At 37.1% G+C, this 14296-nt stretch overlaps 2 protein-coding genes across 2 annotated transcripts; both read right to left on the reverse strand.

Annotated features, from left to right (window-relative positions):
- Positions 1-301: 301 nt before the first annotated feature.
- On the reverse strand, positions 302-3413 carry LOC117567458 (uncharacterized). The gene is made up of 5 exons (XM_034247473.2): positions 2611-3413; positions 1830-2406; positions 1695-1765; positions 1345-1634; positions 302-1282 (listed from the first exon to the last, which is right to left on the reverse strand). The coding sequence occupies exons 1-5, from the start codon at positions 3345-3347 to the stop codon at positions 1053-1055; spliced, it is 1905 nt and encodes a 634-aa protein (XP_034103364.1). The 5' UTR covers positions 3348-3413; the 3' UTR covers positions 302-1052.
- A 1379-nt stretch (positions 3414-4792) lies between these two features.
- LOC117569185 (sodium channel protein Nach) lies at positions 4793-13979 on the reverse strand. The gene is made up of 9 exons (XM_034250254.2): positions 13464-13979; positions 9168-9365; positions 8535-8819; positions 8234-8470; positions 7322-7476; positions 6875-6940; positions 6510-6601; positions 5376-5481; positions 4793-5308 (listed from the first exon to the last, which is right to left on the reverse strand). Exons 1-9 carry the CDS (start codon positions 13967-13969, stop codon positions 5199-5201), a joined length of 1755 nt encoding a protein of 584 aa, XP_034106145.1. The 5' UTR covers positions 13970-13979; the 3' UTR covers positions 4793-5198.
- Positions 13980-14296: the final 317 nt, after the last annotated feature.

A 14296-nucleotide genomic window follows, 5' to 3' on the forward strand; every position in this document is an offset into this window, starting at 1 on the left:
TTGTCTTTGATTCATACATATGTCACATTTTGAATTGCGGCAAGTTGTAGAATGTTGCAGGATATAAATAATGAATCTCTTCCGACAATAAAAAACCATATGAAACTTATGATTAATAAATAGTGAAAAGATGCTATCGTGATTTCATGGTAATTGTTACCTCAACAATCCATCCTTTTGAAATGTGAAATGCCAAATTAATGAAGTCCTCCAACATGAAGTGAAAAGGATCTTGTCAACAGATTGATTGAGCATGCTGTGAAGGTGGAATCTGCGAAGTTAGGAATGCCTGAACTAGCAATATTTGAATTAATTTATTAATTCAATCAACTTAACAAATAAATAAGATAAACTTATTATCAAGCCATGTATGCATATTGAAAAATGATTGATTTATTTATTGCGCTTTCGGGTTATCTTGTTGTTTCACTTTCATTTGCAATTTGTGGTTTATGGTTTTAGTGTTGCTTATAGATAACTTCTTCGTTTCACATCCGTTTTGTTCTTATCAAAATACTATTGTAGCTACATATGAATGATAGTGTCCGACATGCATATACTAAATGGTACTCGTAAAGCTTAACTATAGTTTTGTTAAAATGTATTCTTAATATGATACCACAATGAAATAATTCTCAAGCGTTTCATTTGCAATCAATCTATGCGTAATTATTTATGTCTAGGTTACAAATCTCACGAACAAAACTAATTGTTAAATTCAAGCATAAGTATTTGATAAATCACACAACAATGTTTGCTGCACTTTGCACTCTCACTGACTTCGTTGTAGGCGGCTAAAAACTATATATATATATGTATATATACTATACTATATGTGTGTGTAGGTATGTGTGTACGTCTAAGTGGAATATAACTATGCATGTATGTAAATATAGTATAATAATATATAATAATATTAGGTAGTATGTGTAGTGTAGTATGATTAACATTCTTGTGTTTTTCCTTTCTTTCGTTTCTGTTTTCATTTAGCACATTTGACTACTAAGCTTAGTAATTAACCCGTTGCTGCCGTTGATTGACCAACTAACAAACTATGCCACTATATGACTATTTTTGTTCAGATCAGTAAGTAACTCGGCAGCCATATCCTCTGCCTCCAGCAAATCACCATTCAGCGAATGTGGAATGCTTGTGGACAACACCATGCCGCGTCCACCGCTGCTCGTTCCAATGGATATATCATCGGGGGGCGAGTTGCGACGACGCTCCCGTTCCCGTACAATATGCGGTGCCTCATTGAACTCGTCCAGCTCATCCATGCCTGCCAAGAGATGGGTATCGGTTAAGCAGATGTTTCAAAATTAATTTATTCAATTGTCTTACCTGCATACTTGGTACCGGCTAGTAGCAGATATTGCCCGGCACGATTGGGCCACAGGAGTCCAGTCATCACGCAGTAGGCCATGCAGTCAGCTGAGTTTGTGATGCCTTGCAACAGCTTGTAGCGCCACATGGGGCTCACCTGCAACGCAACAATAGCCACGATGGGCAGATAGATGAACCACACCAAACTAGATGCGCCCAGATGCAAAAGAAAGTCAAGCTTCTTGCTGGAGTGCTCATACTTCATGGTGTTACGCAGTTCGTACAGAAACCACATCATGAACATGGTGCTAAAAGTTGAGTTAAACATTGAAAATAATGGCTGAGCAAAAAACAGTTTGGTAACCTACCGCAGGATTAAAACAATCCAGCCTGGCCAGGTCTGGTATTCATCAATATCGGATATGATATCCACTTCCGTCTGCAAAGCAATATAAAGAACTTATAAATTGTTTATAATAGAATTCAATGTGTAGACAACTCACCCGATCCCAGATGTAGAGAAATATGTGGAATGCACAGTATGGCACCCAAATGGACATCAAGATGATCCACCCAGTGCGACTGATTTGCTGCCGAGTCACAGCCCAACCCTTGGCCAGCAGCAGCAGTATCAGCATGAATGTAGTGCGACTAAGGATATCCAGAACATCGCCGGCAGCTTGCATATTAGGTTCACCAACTCCATTGGTGGCATATCGAAGCAGATGCACAGTGATTAGGGCCAGGCTAACGAATTCACTAAGCAGACTCAGCGTAAACAATTTGGTGACGGGATGCTTCTGGCGGCGCACAGCGTAGATTTGCATGGGCAACAGCACAATGTAGACGAGCATAAAGATGAGGTACATTTCCAGCAGATTCTGCTGATCGTACGAGTACTGAAAGGTGAGCAAATGCGCTGCCGAATTGTTGGGATGCAGATTCACCAGATTGATGTTGTACTGTAGTGTAGTGAGGATATTGCTGCTGCGATTGCTCGTCCTGGCGAGAGTCTCATGGGCATGCCATTCACATGTAGTGCGATTGCGATAGCAGGCCACCAGTGCCACATACCAGAAGCTAGAATAAAGATGAGTCATGTAAGATAATTATGGATTTGACTTCTGTTTACACAAACATATCAAATTGTGAAACCAGAGAGTGCGACAGCACTCAAAGCAATCAATGGAGTAGCCAGGCGGTAGCTTATCGAACAACTGATATCGTGATACACTGTGTACTTAAGATACCAGCACAGCTTTATATACTGTATTTAGTACTTACCGTGGTTCCGCCTCCAAGTTGATAACGTAGGTGAACTGATGATCGGCAATGACATTCGAGGGTGCATCCTCGTCCACACACAGCGCTCCATGTGGGCAGGGCACGCGACGCAGGAAGTCGCGTTTGCCCCGCGGATTGCAGTCGGGATCGTAGACAATGCGTTGCAGGCGCGAGAACATGCGGGAGCAGGCCAATTCTCGATTGCGATAAGTGCGATTGCTGTAGAAGTCCACGAACGTGGATTTGTCCAGTACGACAAGCGTAACTGGTGCACTATACGTATCCTTGGACGTCACATTGCCATAGATGTAGCCATAGGATGGTAGACTGCGCGGCGTTGGAGGATCCGCTTTCTGAAAGCCAAACTTGATGAGGAACTGAAAGAAGTCGGCGGTGTGAAAGTCGCCACTGATGTGAGTTGCCTTGGACGGCGGCACTGTGTGCAGGAATATCAGCAGTAGTGCTAGTAGCAGCCATTGAATACTGTGGGAGGCGGGGGATGATAGTCGCAGTCGTAGTTGTAGTTGTAACTGTGATAGAGGTGGAGGTGGTGGTGATAATGATGCTGCGCACATTGCAGACCTTATCACTGATTTTGTCGATGCAGTATCATGTATGTTGCTGCTGCCGCGTCGAAGACTACTCTCGTTTGTTGCTGTTGCTACTGTGAATGCTGTTGTTGCTGTCGTGGCAGCAGCAGTGCAAACCCAATGCCAAGGTGGCGCACTTTTGTGCATTCTGTGCGAAATTGCTAGCTATTTTTGTTTGTGGAAACTTCCACCTTTCTACTTTATCGTGCCCGAGAAATATCGATGACTCCACAATCGAAATAATCGATGTTTCGTTTTTGCAACTTGCAGTCATCGATATTTTGCAACCCTACACGACATTATAAATAATTTAAAATTTAGCTTTATTGATTAACGAAATAAGAAATAAATTTGTACTTATAACAGTTATAAATGTTTTTATTTTCTTGCATTCATCGTTAGGCGCGCATCGAAAGCTATCGCAGCCAACTTAACGTTTCGTGAGTTTGCGTAGTAACCACAATAATGCGATAGATGTCGCTTTTTAATTTAAGGAGTGGAGGGAGATTTGAACTGCAATTTCGAATTTGATTTTTGAAAAAGGACTGGGAGAATAATTTGTTAAGACGTACTATTGCTATGCAGTACTTGTGTGTGATATTTCTTGTCGATAAGCTCTCCGAACAATAGGCATTAATATGCGATTATCAAACAATAAAGGTCATCAAGAGAGTGATGAATTGCCTGCCGGCTTTTGAAACAGGAACACACTCAGTTTCGCCTTTTTTGCACGCAATTCAAACATAAATTTCAATAATTCCAAAATTTATGCGGCAAAGAATGATGCTACCCTTTTTTGTCGGTGTCCTCAGAAGGGCAACTTCAAAGTCTGCAGTGTTTGGAATTATGTCCACATCCTCAACCCCATCCACAACCCCCGCCATTGGCCAATGAGCACATGCATCCCTCCACTCATTCATAAATACGTATAGCAGTACTCGTATGTATAATGCATGCGATTTGGGGGCGTTGGTGGTGACAAACCCCACGTGGATTGCGGTTGCCATTGATGCTCCGGACGTTCGGGAAGTTCAGGAAAGGTGCAAAAGAGCTTTGCACGCTGACAATTCCTTTGAGTTTTGATTGTGTTGAAGGGGAGAACGAAGCAAAAGTGGATTTCGAAGTGTGAGTGTTACTTTGGTTTTTACTCTTTATTTTGCGCATAAAAATATTAAAATTCGACATTCAAATGTAGATTTTCTATTGTGTTTTTGTTTCCTTCCAAGCGGGGGGTTGCTTAAAGTTCTGCGATTCGCGAGGGTTGTGAAATCGTTAAGTAGTGTTTATCTTGGCCACTGCCTTTCCAAAATGTTGACCTAAATCTCAAAGCTCATTGCTCATTACCGATGACATGGCAGAAATTCATAGGAAAAGTTAACTAGCATTTGGTCTGTTGTCAGTTGTAGTTGGAGTTCAATCACATGTGCAAAATATTGTTACAAAACAAAAGTCAAGCGAGAGCAGTCAGTGAAGTTTTATCAGTTGATTCGATTAGTGGAGAAATGAATTGAGCTACCCGCGTTGACCCTAAAACAAAGTAAACAATTCAATGAGCTAAATAACTTGCCACTACAAATTATTTGCCAAGACAACAAATAATAAATTCGAGTTGTTGTTGTTGTTCACGAGCCCCTAATAAAAATCGACAAGGTTTGCAGAAATACAAAAATGCGCCTAATTTGTCGAGGAATCTGCTAGCTGAATGAATGGCCAGACGACAGACGATAGACGTCAGACCTGAGACTCGAGACCTCTGACCCGATGACAGGACGCAGAGACAAAACAGTTCATTGAAATGCCAAGCAGCAGCAGATCCAAGGGGGGAGGGTTCTATCTACCATTGAATTGTATTGTGTTTGTGCTGTCCCTGAATGATTTTTGCCAACTCTGCAGAAATTTATTTTATTATTATTGATTGAACACGCTGCTGATGTGAGTGAGGCCAATAAACAATGTTTTCATTTTATTTGCGATGCGAGTTTTGAATTGTAGTAACATTTAATTGGAGAACATGCGACGCACCAGACGTGCTGTAAAATAATATATAATCTCTGTAAAGCTGAGCGCACTGCAACCGAGGAAGAAACCAACCAGACCGCCAATATAAACTGCAAGCATTAGCATTAAATTATAAATAAAATTGTAAAGATTTGAAGGGACAGAGAGTTGACTTACCCAAGACGTCGGCGAAGGAGAAGAGCACATCGCGACGCAGCTGCATTTTGGGATAATCAATAATGCCCCATTGTAGATTAGCGCCCAGGAACCAGACGCGCGACCTCTGCGAATTGCCAAGCAAAAAAAAAGAAGGGAAGTAAAATGTGTGGAAATGGCAAGAGCAACAACAAGAACAACACGAGTGTAACAAGTCAAGTAAGCTGAAATTATTATTAAATGTAAAAAGTTTCGCCGCGAGAAAAAAAGTTAAACAAAACTTTGAGCTGCGTCAAGTTTTGCAGTTTACAGTTGCCGCCGAAGCGTCCCAAACAAAACAGAGGAGAAGAGAAATAGTAATTGCATATTTCAAGGCGCCCGTTGCTGAACAACTTTTGTGCGCTTATTATTTTTTACGGCCTCGGTCAACAATTTCGATGTTTGTGCCCGGCAACATTTCGAGGCGCTAACAAACCAACAAACAAGCTAACAAGCCAGCAAGCTACCAGCTCCCATCAAGAATTGCCAGACTTCTAGACTCCCAGACTGCTTTTCTGCCCACTTGATGCTGCGTCCTGCAGCTTTAACGAGCGATAGATGGCGCTATTGTTGCTAACAATTTTAAACACACATTTCGAAAACTGTGCAAGCATACCGCGTACTTAACTGAACTGATTAAAGGGGGTGTATTGAAAATGAGTAACAAAGAAATTTTTGTAAAAAAATAATATATTCTTTGAAATAATATTAAATCAAAAATTTGTTTGTAAGAATTTTATTTTATTTTAAAAAATTATAGCTATTATGATATTTGTTTATTTTTCAATTTTGTTGATATGTTTGAAAATAAGGTTTAGTTTGCCTGCATTTAATTTCATAATTTCATTTGCGAAAAGGTAATATTTTTAAAATAATGTATTCTAAGAAGAACATTTAAACAAAATACAAATTTTATTATAATGTAATCTAAATTTATTGAATTATTAATTAAATATTGTGTTATAATTGCAAAATAATGGAAATGCGAAAATGGAAAATAAATGATATTTCCAGAATTCAAACATTGCTTGCAGGGTATGTATTCGTGCAGCTGTGAGCAATGTTCAAACTTGCTTCGTTTATTGTTATTATTATTGTAATGATTGTGCTACTTACATAGGATTGTACAAAGAAGTTGGAGTCATCACAGTTGCTCAAGCAATTGCAATTGATTTTATATTTGTCCGACTTTAAGGATATAATTTCGCCTGTTTTGCGGCAGTCAGTAGGAAGAAAAATTTGAAAATTTTTAAATTAATAAATGGATTTTGTTATGTGCGATTAGTGCCGCAGCTACTTGATATTCATTAATATTTGAGTGTCACATTCCTTTGGGGAACTTTTGGTATCTTTACTGACCAACTACAACTGAAAAAATTACACGATGGTCACGTTCAATGTTCAAATATTTTTGTAATAAGAATTTTTTTTTGGGATAAATATTTGCATGTTCAGAAAGTTGAAGAAAAAAATGTGCTCACGTTTAATTTTGACCAAGCAACCGATGCCTTCCAGACCACAGACCGGCAAGCGACGACCACTGCGTACTGAAAGAGACGGAGAGATAGTGGGATGGAAAGAGATAAAAAGTGAGAGTGAGAAAGATAGGTAAGGGAGTCGTGGAAACTTCAAGTGGAACTATTTAAACATTTTATGAGCAAATTTGCGCCATAAAATGCGCAGCGTCGACAACGACGTCAACGTCGACACATAAAAGTTAAATTTAATGGCAACAATTAAGTGCAACTATGTGAACGAGGCACATGCTTCCTGGCCATGGCATGGAAATGCGGCTGAGGACGCAGATGAGTATGCGAATAAGGATGAGGATGTGGATGAGCGCGGCAATATGATTAAAATTGGACAATGATAAATAATTGGGGCGGTTTGCCTTCAACACAGCAATTGGGGGAGCCAGGTTGACTTACAGAGATTGCGATAAAAGTGCGGAATACAACCGCAGATGCGAAGTGCAAAGAACATTCGGCACTCGGAGAGGCAGAGACCAAAGCTATAAATGGGAACCGTCTGCATATCGTCGGCCTCGTATTGAAAGCGGCACTTGCGCTGCTTCGTGGTGAACCTATCATCAAATAGGAGGATATTTATTTAATTATCTAATTGATTAACGTTAGCTATGAACAGTCAATAAAGGAATATAAATAATACATATTAACTAAAGATAATTTACGGAGCAGCTGCTACCCAATCTTAATAAAAGCAAAATAGTACAAAAGCAGTATAATCAGTAGAATAAACTTATAAATAAACGAAAAAAAAATACTGAAATATAAATAATTAATAAGCCGAAAATGTGTACTTAAATGTACTGAATAGTATGTTTGGTATATATGGTGACCTGATACTCGTTCTCAAAGAATGCAAAACAGTACAAAAGTGGTATTATCAGTAAAATATTCTTATAAATATATTAAAACAACAACAATACTAATACAAAATGAATATATAAGAAATACTGAAATATACCAAATAGTAAATTTTGAATATAATTGGTATATCAAGCGCCGTCAAAGAAACTTATAGCTCTATAGTCACTGAGACTTATGATTTAAATAGTTAAACAGAATTTACCCCATATAATACAATATCATAAAGATCATAAATGTTAAATACTAAAGTAATTCCTGAGTAGTATGTTAGTTAGTTTAATGGAAAATTCTTAATACTCTAGGTTACCAATTAAAAATGAAAATAATAAAATATCTTAAATATAAAAAATGCAGACTGCTGAATCAACTCAAAGAAGTAGTAAAAATAATATAAAATCTGAAATATAAATAATGTGGATTACTAAAGCAACTTCAAATAGTTCTACTTACGCTCTCGCCTCCTCATTCGTATAGATTTCGAGAGCAATTAGTTCCACGGTTGTGTAATCGCTCTCGGGAAAAGTGTAACGTTGCTTCGATATGCTGGGCACATCGCCAGGTCCATGAAAGTAGACATCGTAAGCAGTGGATAGATTAATAATCTGCGCATAGATCTCGCCATCCAGCGGATGAACAGTCACTCGATCCCCATGATCCAGCAGATTCCAGTCGTTAGCACGCCAATATCTGTAAATCGAATCAAAGTTTGTTTTCTCACAATTGAATACAATGAATGTCAACGAGTGCTCACTGAAAAGAGTTGTATCTCGCCACCAGAGAATTGACCGAGTGGCAAATGCCAAACTCCGTTTGTGTCTCGTAGATGAACATTTTGACGGCGGCGCCGCTGCTGATTTCCGGTTCGAAGGGCCATTTCAGTTCATAGAGTATATCCAAGTAATTGCTGCTATCGATGCCATACGACTTGTTCAGCGGCAGAGTTTCCAAATTGTCATATGTGAGACTGGCAAGTTTCTCAATAAAGTCCCGGAAATTGTCCTTATCCTCGTCATCCTCGAACTCCTCGATGTGTGCACTGCGAGTAAAGGATTATATTATATATGGATTGACAGGCAAGGAAATGGATTCTTGGTGTTAAAATAAAAACTATTATTGTTGCTTGTACGTTGCTAAGAAATGCTTAAAACTAATATATACATATTTCTTCGGCTTCTTTATTTACATTTTATACTAAGAATCCAAATTATCTTAGTAGAAATTTTTATTGTGGAACTATGAAATATTTCTACTATAAGAATTTTATATGCATTCTTTTTATGCTTCCATTTATATACTCTAAACTATCAACATTAAAAAATGAATCAAAGTATATTGTACCATAAAAATGATGTTAATATTATTATTGTTTGCTCAATTTTCTTACAGTATATAGTCATCCACTTTGAGTTCATCAATGCGCTTATGCGGACAGACGGTCAGCGATGGAAAGCTGGTGTTCCACACAAGTTTGTTGCGATCCATGGAGATGACCATGGGCGAGGTCTGGAAACGCTGCCAAGTGCGTTGGCTCAGCGAGATGATGCTGAAGAGGGCAACGCATATGAATGCAAACCAGAGCATGCTAGAGAAATGAATTAGAAAATAAAAAACAAAATCAAGAAAATATACGCAAAAAAATACGAGGCAAAAGAATTTCACAATGATATATGGATTCAAATCATTTTTTGCGTGTGCATTCTGGCAATGCACATAAAAATCTATTGCGTGTAAATTTCTGGTAAGCATCATAGCGAAATATGCGCGACAAAAGAATTATGGTTGACTGGCGGCAAGTTTGGGAAAAGGAGTCAATGAACGGCAGGCGACGCTGGCGTAAAACCCTTTCACAGTCGCCCCATTTTTATTATTTGTTGCAAGTGCGACGACAGCCAAAATAGACAGCAACCAACACTAAGACAGCACACACACACACACACATACACACGCAGTTACACAGACATAGACAAAGAGTAGCCATAACAAGTCTGACAAAAGCCAGCAAATCCTCGCTGAATTCCTCTCCGAGTGCTCTACCACACAATGATGACATTTTGACGCCAGCAATGGCTCATAAAGCCTTCAGCACTGTCAACACACACACACTGACACACACACACACTGTCATACACTTGGATATGTGGACACTTCGTTGCTGTAACAGCTACTTGGCTTTTAATTTTCCAACATTTCCCTGCAAGGAATGCTCAACACTTTCCGCTTCTGCACCAAATTATTTCAAATTTCAAATTGTCACAGCTCTGTAAACTTCTCCATTTTCGGTTATTGTTGAATCCTGTGAGTATTAAGGTTTAATGTGTAGGGTATATTGAACTAAGGGACTGTCTTAGGTATGATATAAGTTTATATGCTTGTTACTACATATGTACATGTATGTGTATCATATATATTATATATAAATTTAAGTTCTAAAATATTACTTTTACAATTTAACAATTCAAATTTAAATTATTGACAAATATTGTAAATCAATCATATAGTTTTCCAAAAAAAAAATATATCTTACAATTAACATAAAATATATTATAAAAAATATTATTATTATCTACGCCCATTTAAAGGTGTGAGTACTTCTACTTACACATAAAGAAAGAACTTGCTCAAGTAAAGTATAAAATCTTGAATCAAGATTGTATTAAAGATTTTTTCAACCTAAAAATCTTATTTAAAGATTTTAAAGATTAAGATTTGCAATCTACTTCAAATTGTTTTCTCACTGTGTACATAAATAATTTGTTAAATAAATTTTTTTATTATGATTTTAGTATCTCTATAATTTCAAGGAGCAATTAACGTTTTAAAATATATTATTATTATATAGTAAATATTGTCATGACCTAAAAATATTCAACATTAATAAACTGTATAACTTATTATTGTACTCGCTCAATTAACCAAAATATATTTCCAATATTATTTTTTATCATTATTCATGTTTCTAAATAAATTAACAATAAGTATATGTATTTAATTAATTCAATTCTAAAATAATATAGGATATCTGTTAGTTGAGCAGTGCCTCTTTCAACACTTTTACTCGTTCACTTTATTGTTATGACGGGGCTTGGAATGTCCTTTTCCTCTTCCTACTAGTAGAGTACTAACGTTCCTATATTTTGAAAATGTTAGACAACGAAAATTCTTCGGCCGTCACAGCACAATGCAAATACACGTAGTGCGTATGTCAGACTCGACTTGTTTGCCTGTCCCTCAGTCTGCTTGTCAGTCTGTCTGTCTGTCTATCAGTCAGTCCTTTGCTTTGTTTCATCATCACTCAGCACTCATATGAATACATTTTGTGCGTGAATGGAGTTCAGTGATGCATTCACATCCACATATGAATGTACAAATGGATGGGAATTCCGTAATAAGTGATTCGAGTTCTCAAGGGTTTAATTTTACCACTTGCGTAGATCTCTTTGAAAGCGAATTAATAAAGGCTTAGAAATTATTTTTAATTATAACAATTTTCAGTTATTTAATTGTTCTGTCTCAAGTGCTTATTAAAGTATTTAAAAACTTGTAAATATTATATATATTTTCTATTACTATCTCTCAGCTTCTGCACAATTTCCCTGAAAAACTAACCGCAGTTCATATGAATTTTTGCGTTGTACATTTTTATTCGTTGCAGAGTATTTTGATCCCTATTTGTGTTGTTGGCTGCGGATTAAGCAGTCATGCACCTGAACGTTTTGGGGATTGAGATTTTTGCATGTCAGCGACGCAAACTCTTTTTATTTTATAAATTTTGTCAGGAGTGATATTTTGCTGGCAACTAAAGCTGCTTACTTGAGAATATGTAAGTCACAAGCTAAGTTTCCTACTCTAGTAGAGGGAATTTTAGGCAGATGGTATTATAAATAAAATATAATTCTATATTAATGATATTCAATTTTCTGGTTAGTGGTAAGTACAATATTATAAAGATTTTGAAGAATTTTGTTAATACTATTTATATATAAAAATATATTTTATGACACCTAATTTGAAATATGAATGCCAATAATATTATACAAATTAACTTTATAATGTTAAATTGAAGTATAATGGTACACAGATATTTGTATTTTGCTTGTCTATTAATATATAATTTTTTATATAAATATGTATTATTTATATATTTTATTGCATGTTAATGTGTTTTTATTTAACAAAACGAACACAACTTATAATACATACAAGATAATTAATTTTTTTTACTTTTGTTTGTATTAATAAAATAGAATATTTTTTGTATGTACTTATAATATTATTTATATAATAAGAATAGTATTGAAATATATTTGAAGGCACCTCAATTTTCAATTTTAAGGGAAATTGAAAGTTCTAAGTATATAGACTGGATAAGCACAAGTCGATCCCTCCCTATGCTGCTTACGTTTGGTTACGGCGAAAGTGAATAAATCAAAGTGAAGTGCGGAAATAAATAAATAAAATTGCTGGCAGCACAAATCATTGTGATGGAACCGGGGCGGGGCGGGGCGCTGTATTAATTAGAGCCTGGCTTTGCGTGTGGCACAACTCGCATCTCCCATTTTGCCATTTCTCCTGCACTTTCCCTTAGCTGGTGCCACATTGAACACCTGTCTCCTCCGCATTCGAAAAACTAACAAAAATTGTAATGGAGCTTGCCATGGAGCTTGCCATGGAGTGGATTGGAGTTAAGTCTGGCGTGCCAGGTTCTGTTATCCACTAATTAACCCTCAGCTGCGGGTTGGCTGTGGTCCATTTTTGTTATGCTGACAGTTCCCACATGTGATGCCGCCCTCTCGGGTTCTGTTATGGAGTGTGTTACCAATTTAAGCCTTGCCAGACATTCCGTGTAATCCTGTTTGTCATGTCATGTCAGTTTTTAGGATTTATTGCTCCGCTGCTTCACCAAATACAAATTCCAACGGCAAAAATAATACTTCCCCCCCACCACCACCTAACGCATACGAAAGATGTAGAAAAATTTGTTGCTCATGTGTAATTTTATGTACGCGAGGGGGGAAAGAGAACTTATCACTGTCTACTCTATACTGTATATATATATAGGCACGCACATCCCTTTGGGGCCGATGCCATATGCCAGCGATATCGCATTCGGAGTTGGAGTTTGAATCTCAATTCTGCGGTCTGCACGTGCGAGTGCTTTACTTAGAACATTTTAAGTCCTCGACTTATAGTTTGGGTGTCATTTAATAGTTGGAACTGAACGAAACCATAGCGAAAGTAAGCCAAAGCGAAAGTTTTGGTTGCGATTTGACTTGGTGCCAGGCTGTAATGAGGTTTTTGGTTTCAATTAATTTGAAAATTAATTGGTTGAAAGAATTGGACACGATTGAAAACAGGGGATGCGTGTTCTGAAATCTAGTTTCAACATTGAATTTACTCAACGAAATAAAATATATATATTTACTATCTAAGTAAACTTTAATTTTCATTTCAAACAAAATAAAAATATAAATGATATTATTGCTTTTAAAATTATTGTTTGGATCTGCTCAAAAAGAAGAATATTTATTATTTTTTATATTAGATAAACATAAAGTTTTAAGATTATGATATAAAAGAATGAATTTCATATTATTTACTGATTAAAATGAATCTAAAGATTTTAATATTTTTAGTTAGAGCAAAGCCATTTTGTTTCATTATTTCCTTCCTTCAAACTTACCGCTCCAAAAAGTTGAGCCCGAATTTCGCCAGATAGATGAAACCGTGTATGGACGAGCCTTGCAGAAACTCGATTATGAATGCCTGCGCTTTTGCTATGTAAGCTGTATTCTCAATGCAGTCCTGCGGTGTTTCTGCCTCCTTTGTTTGCTTGGCCGGCGGGGGCTGCCAAAGCGGTGGACGACGAAAGCTGCGAATGCTATACGGTTTCCGTTGATTAATGAGCACTTCGTTCTCCTTCGCATTCGCATTTGCATTCGCATTTAGTGTTGTCGTATTCGCTTTCTGGTGCCTCGATGCCTGATTCTCATGATGCCTTTGAGCGGTACCGGGAAATAGCAAAAGTCCTGGTCCAGCTCGTGGTGTTGTTTCACTTCGTTGTTGCTGTAGCGATGCTGTGGATGCTGTCAGCGAATCGTTGCTGCCATCCCAGCTCGTCATTGTTCTTGACGTGTTGCTTTTCGATTCTTCGTGTTGCATACTTTCAGGCTGCTCTGTAAAATTCATTAAGCGCTTTGAAACGGTTGCGTATACTTAATTAAATAGAGTCTATTGTCTGCACTAAAATTTAGAAAAGCAAGTAAATAAAAGCCAACTGATATATTCTATATATTGCGTATCGAATGAATTTCATACATTCAGTAATAATAGTAGCCATTTGGGTCTAACCGGACTTTTTAACTTTTTTTGTAGCATACTTTCGGGCGAAGCAGTAAATTTAGCAACTCATAATGAAAATGTTGCGAATCTTTACAATAAGAGCTAGATAAAATAAAAAAAAAAAACGTATACAATAAATCACATTACATACAAAATTTATGTAATAGTATGAAT

This window comes from Drosophila albomicans, chromosome 3 (assembly GCF_009650485.2).
Source record: "Drosophila albomicans strain 15112-1751.03 chromosome 3, ASM965048v2, whole genome shotgun sequence".
Classification (NCBI taxonomy): Eukaryota; Metazoa; Arthropoda; class Insecta; order Diptera; family Drosophilidae; genus Drosophila; species Drosophila albomicans.

Excerpts from the sequence above, each read along its gene's own strand:
- LOC117569185 (XM_034250254.2), bottom strand. The coding sequence starts at position 13,969 with ATGAATTTTACAGAGCAGCCTGAAAGTATGCAACACGAAGAATCGAAA. Across the intron at positions 7,477-8,233 it reads ACGAATGAGGAGGCGAGAGC|GTTCACCACGAAGCAGCGCA; the intron begins GTAAGTAGAACT and ends ATTTGATGATAG. Across the intron at positions 5,482-6,509 it reads ACTTCTTTGTACAATCCTAT|AGGTCGCGCGTCTGGTTCCT; the intron begins GTAAGTAGCACA and ends GGCAATTCGCAG.
- LOC117567458 (XM_034247473.2), bottom strand. The coding sequence starts at position 3,347 with ATGCACAAAAGTGCGCCACCTTGGCATTGGGTTTGCACTGCTGCTGCC. Across the intron at positions 1,766-1,829 it reads TTCTCTACATCTGGGATCGG|ACGGAAGTGGATATCATATC; the intron begins GTGAGTTGTCTA and ends ATTGCTTTGCAG. Across the intron at positions 1,635-1,694 it reads TGGATTGTTTTAATCCTGCG|CACCATGTTCATGATGTGGT; the intron begins GTAGGTTACCAA and ends CTCAACTTTTAG.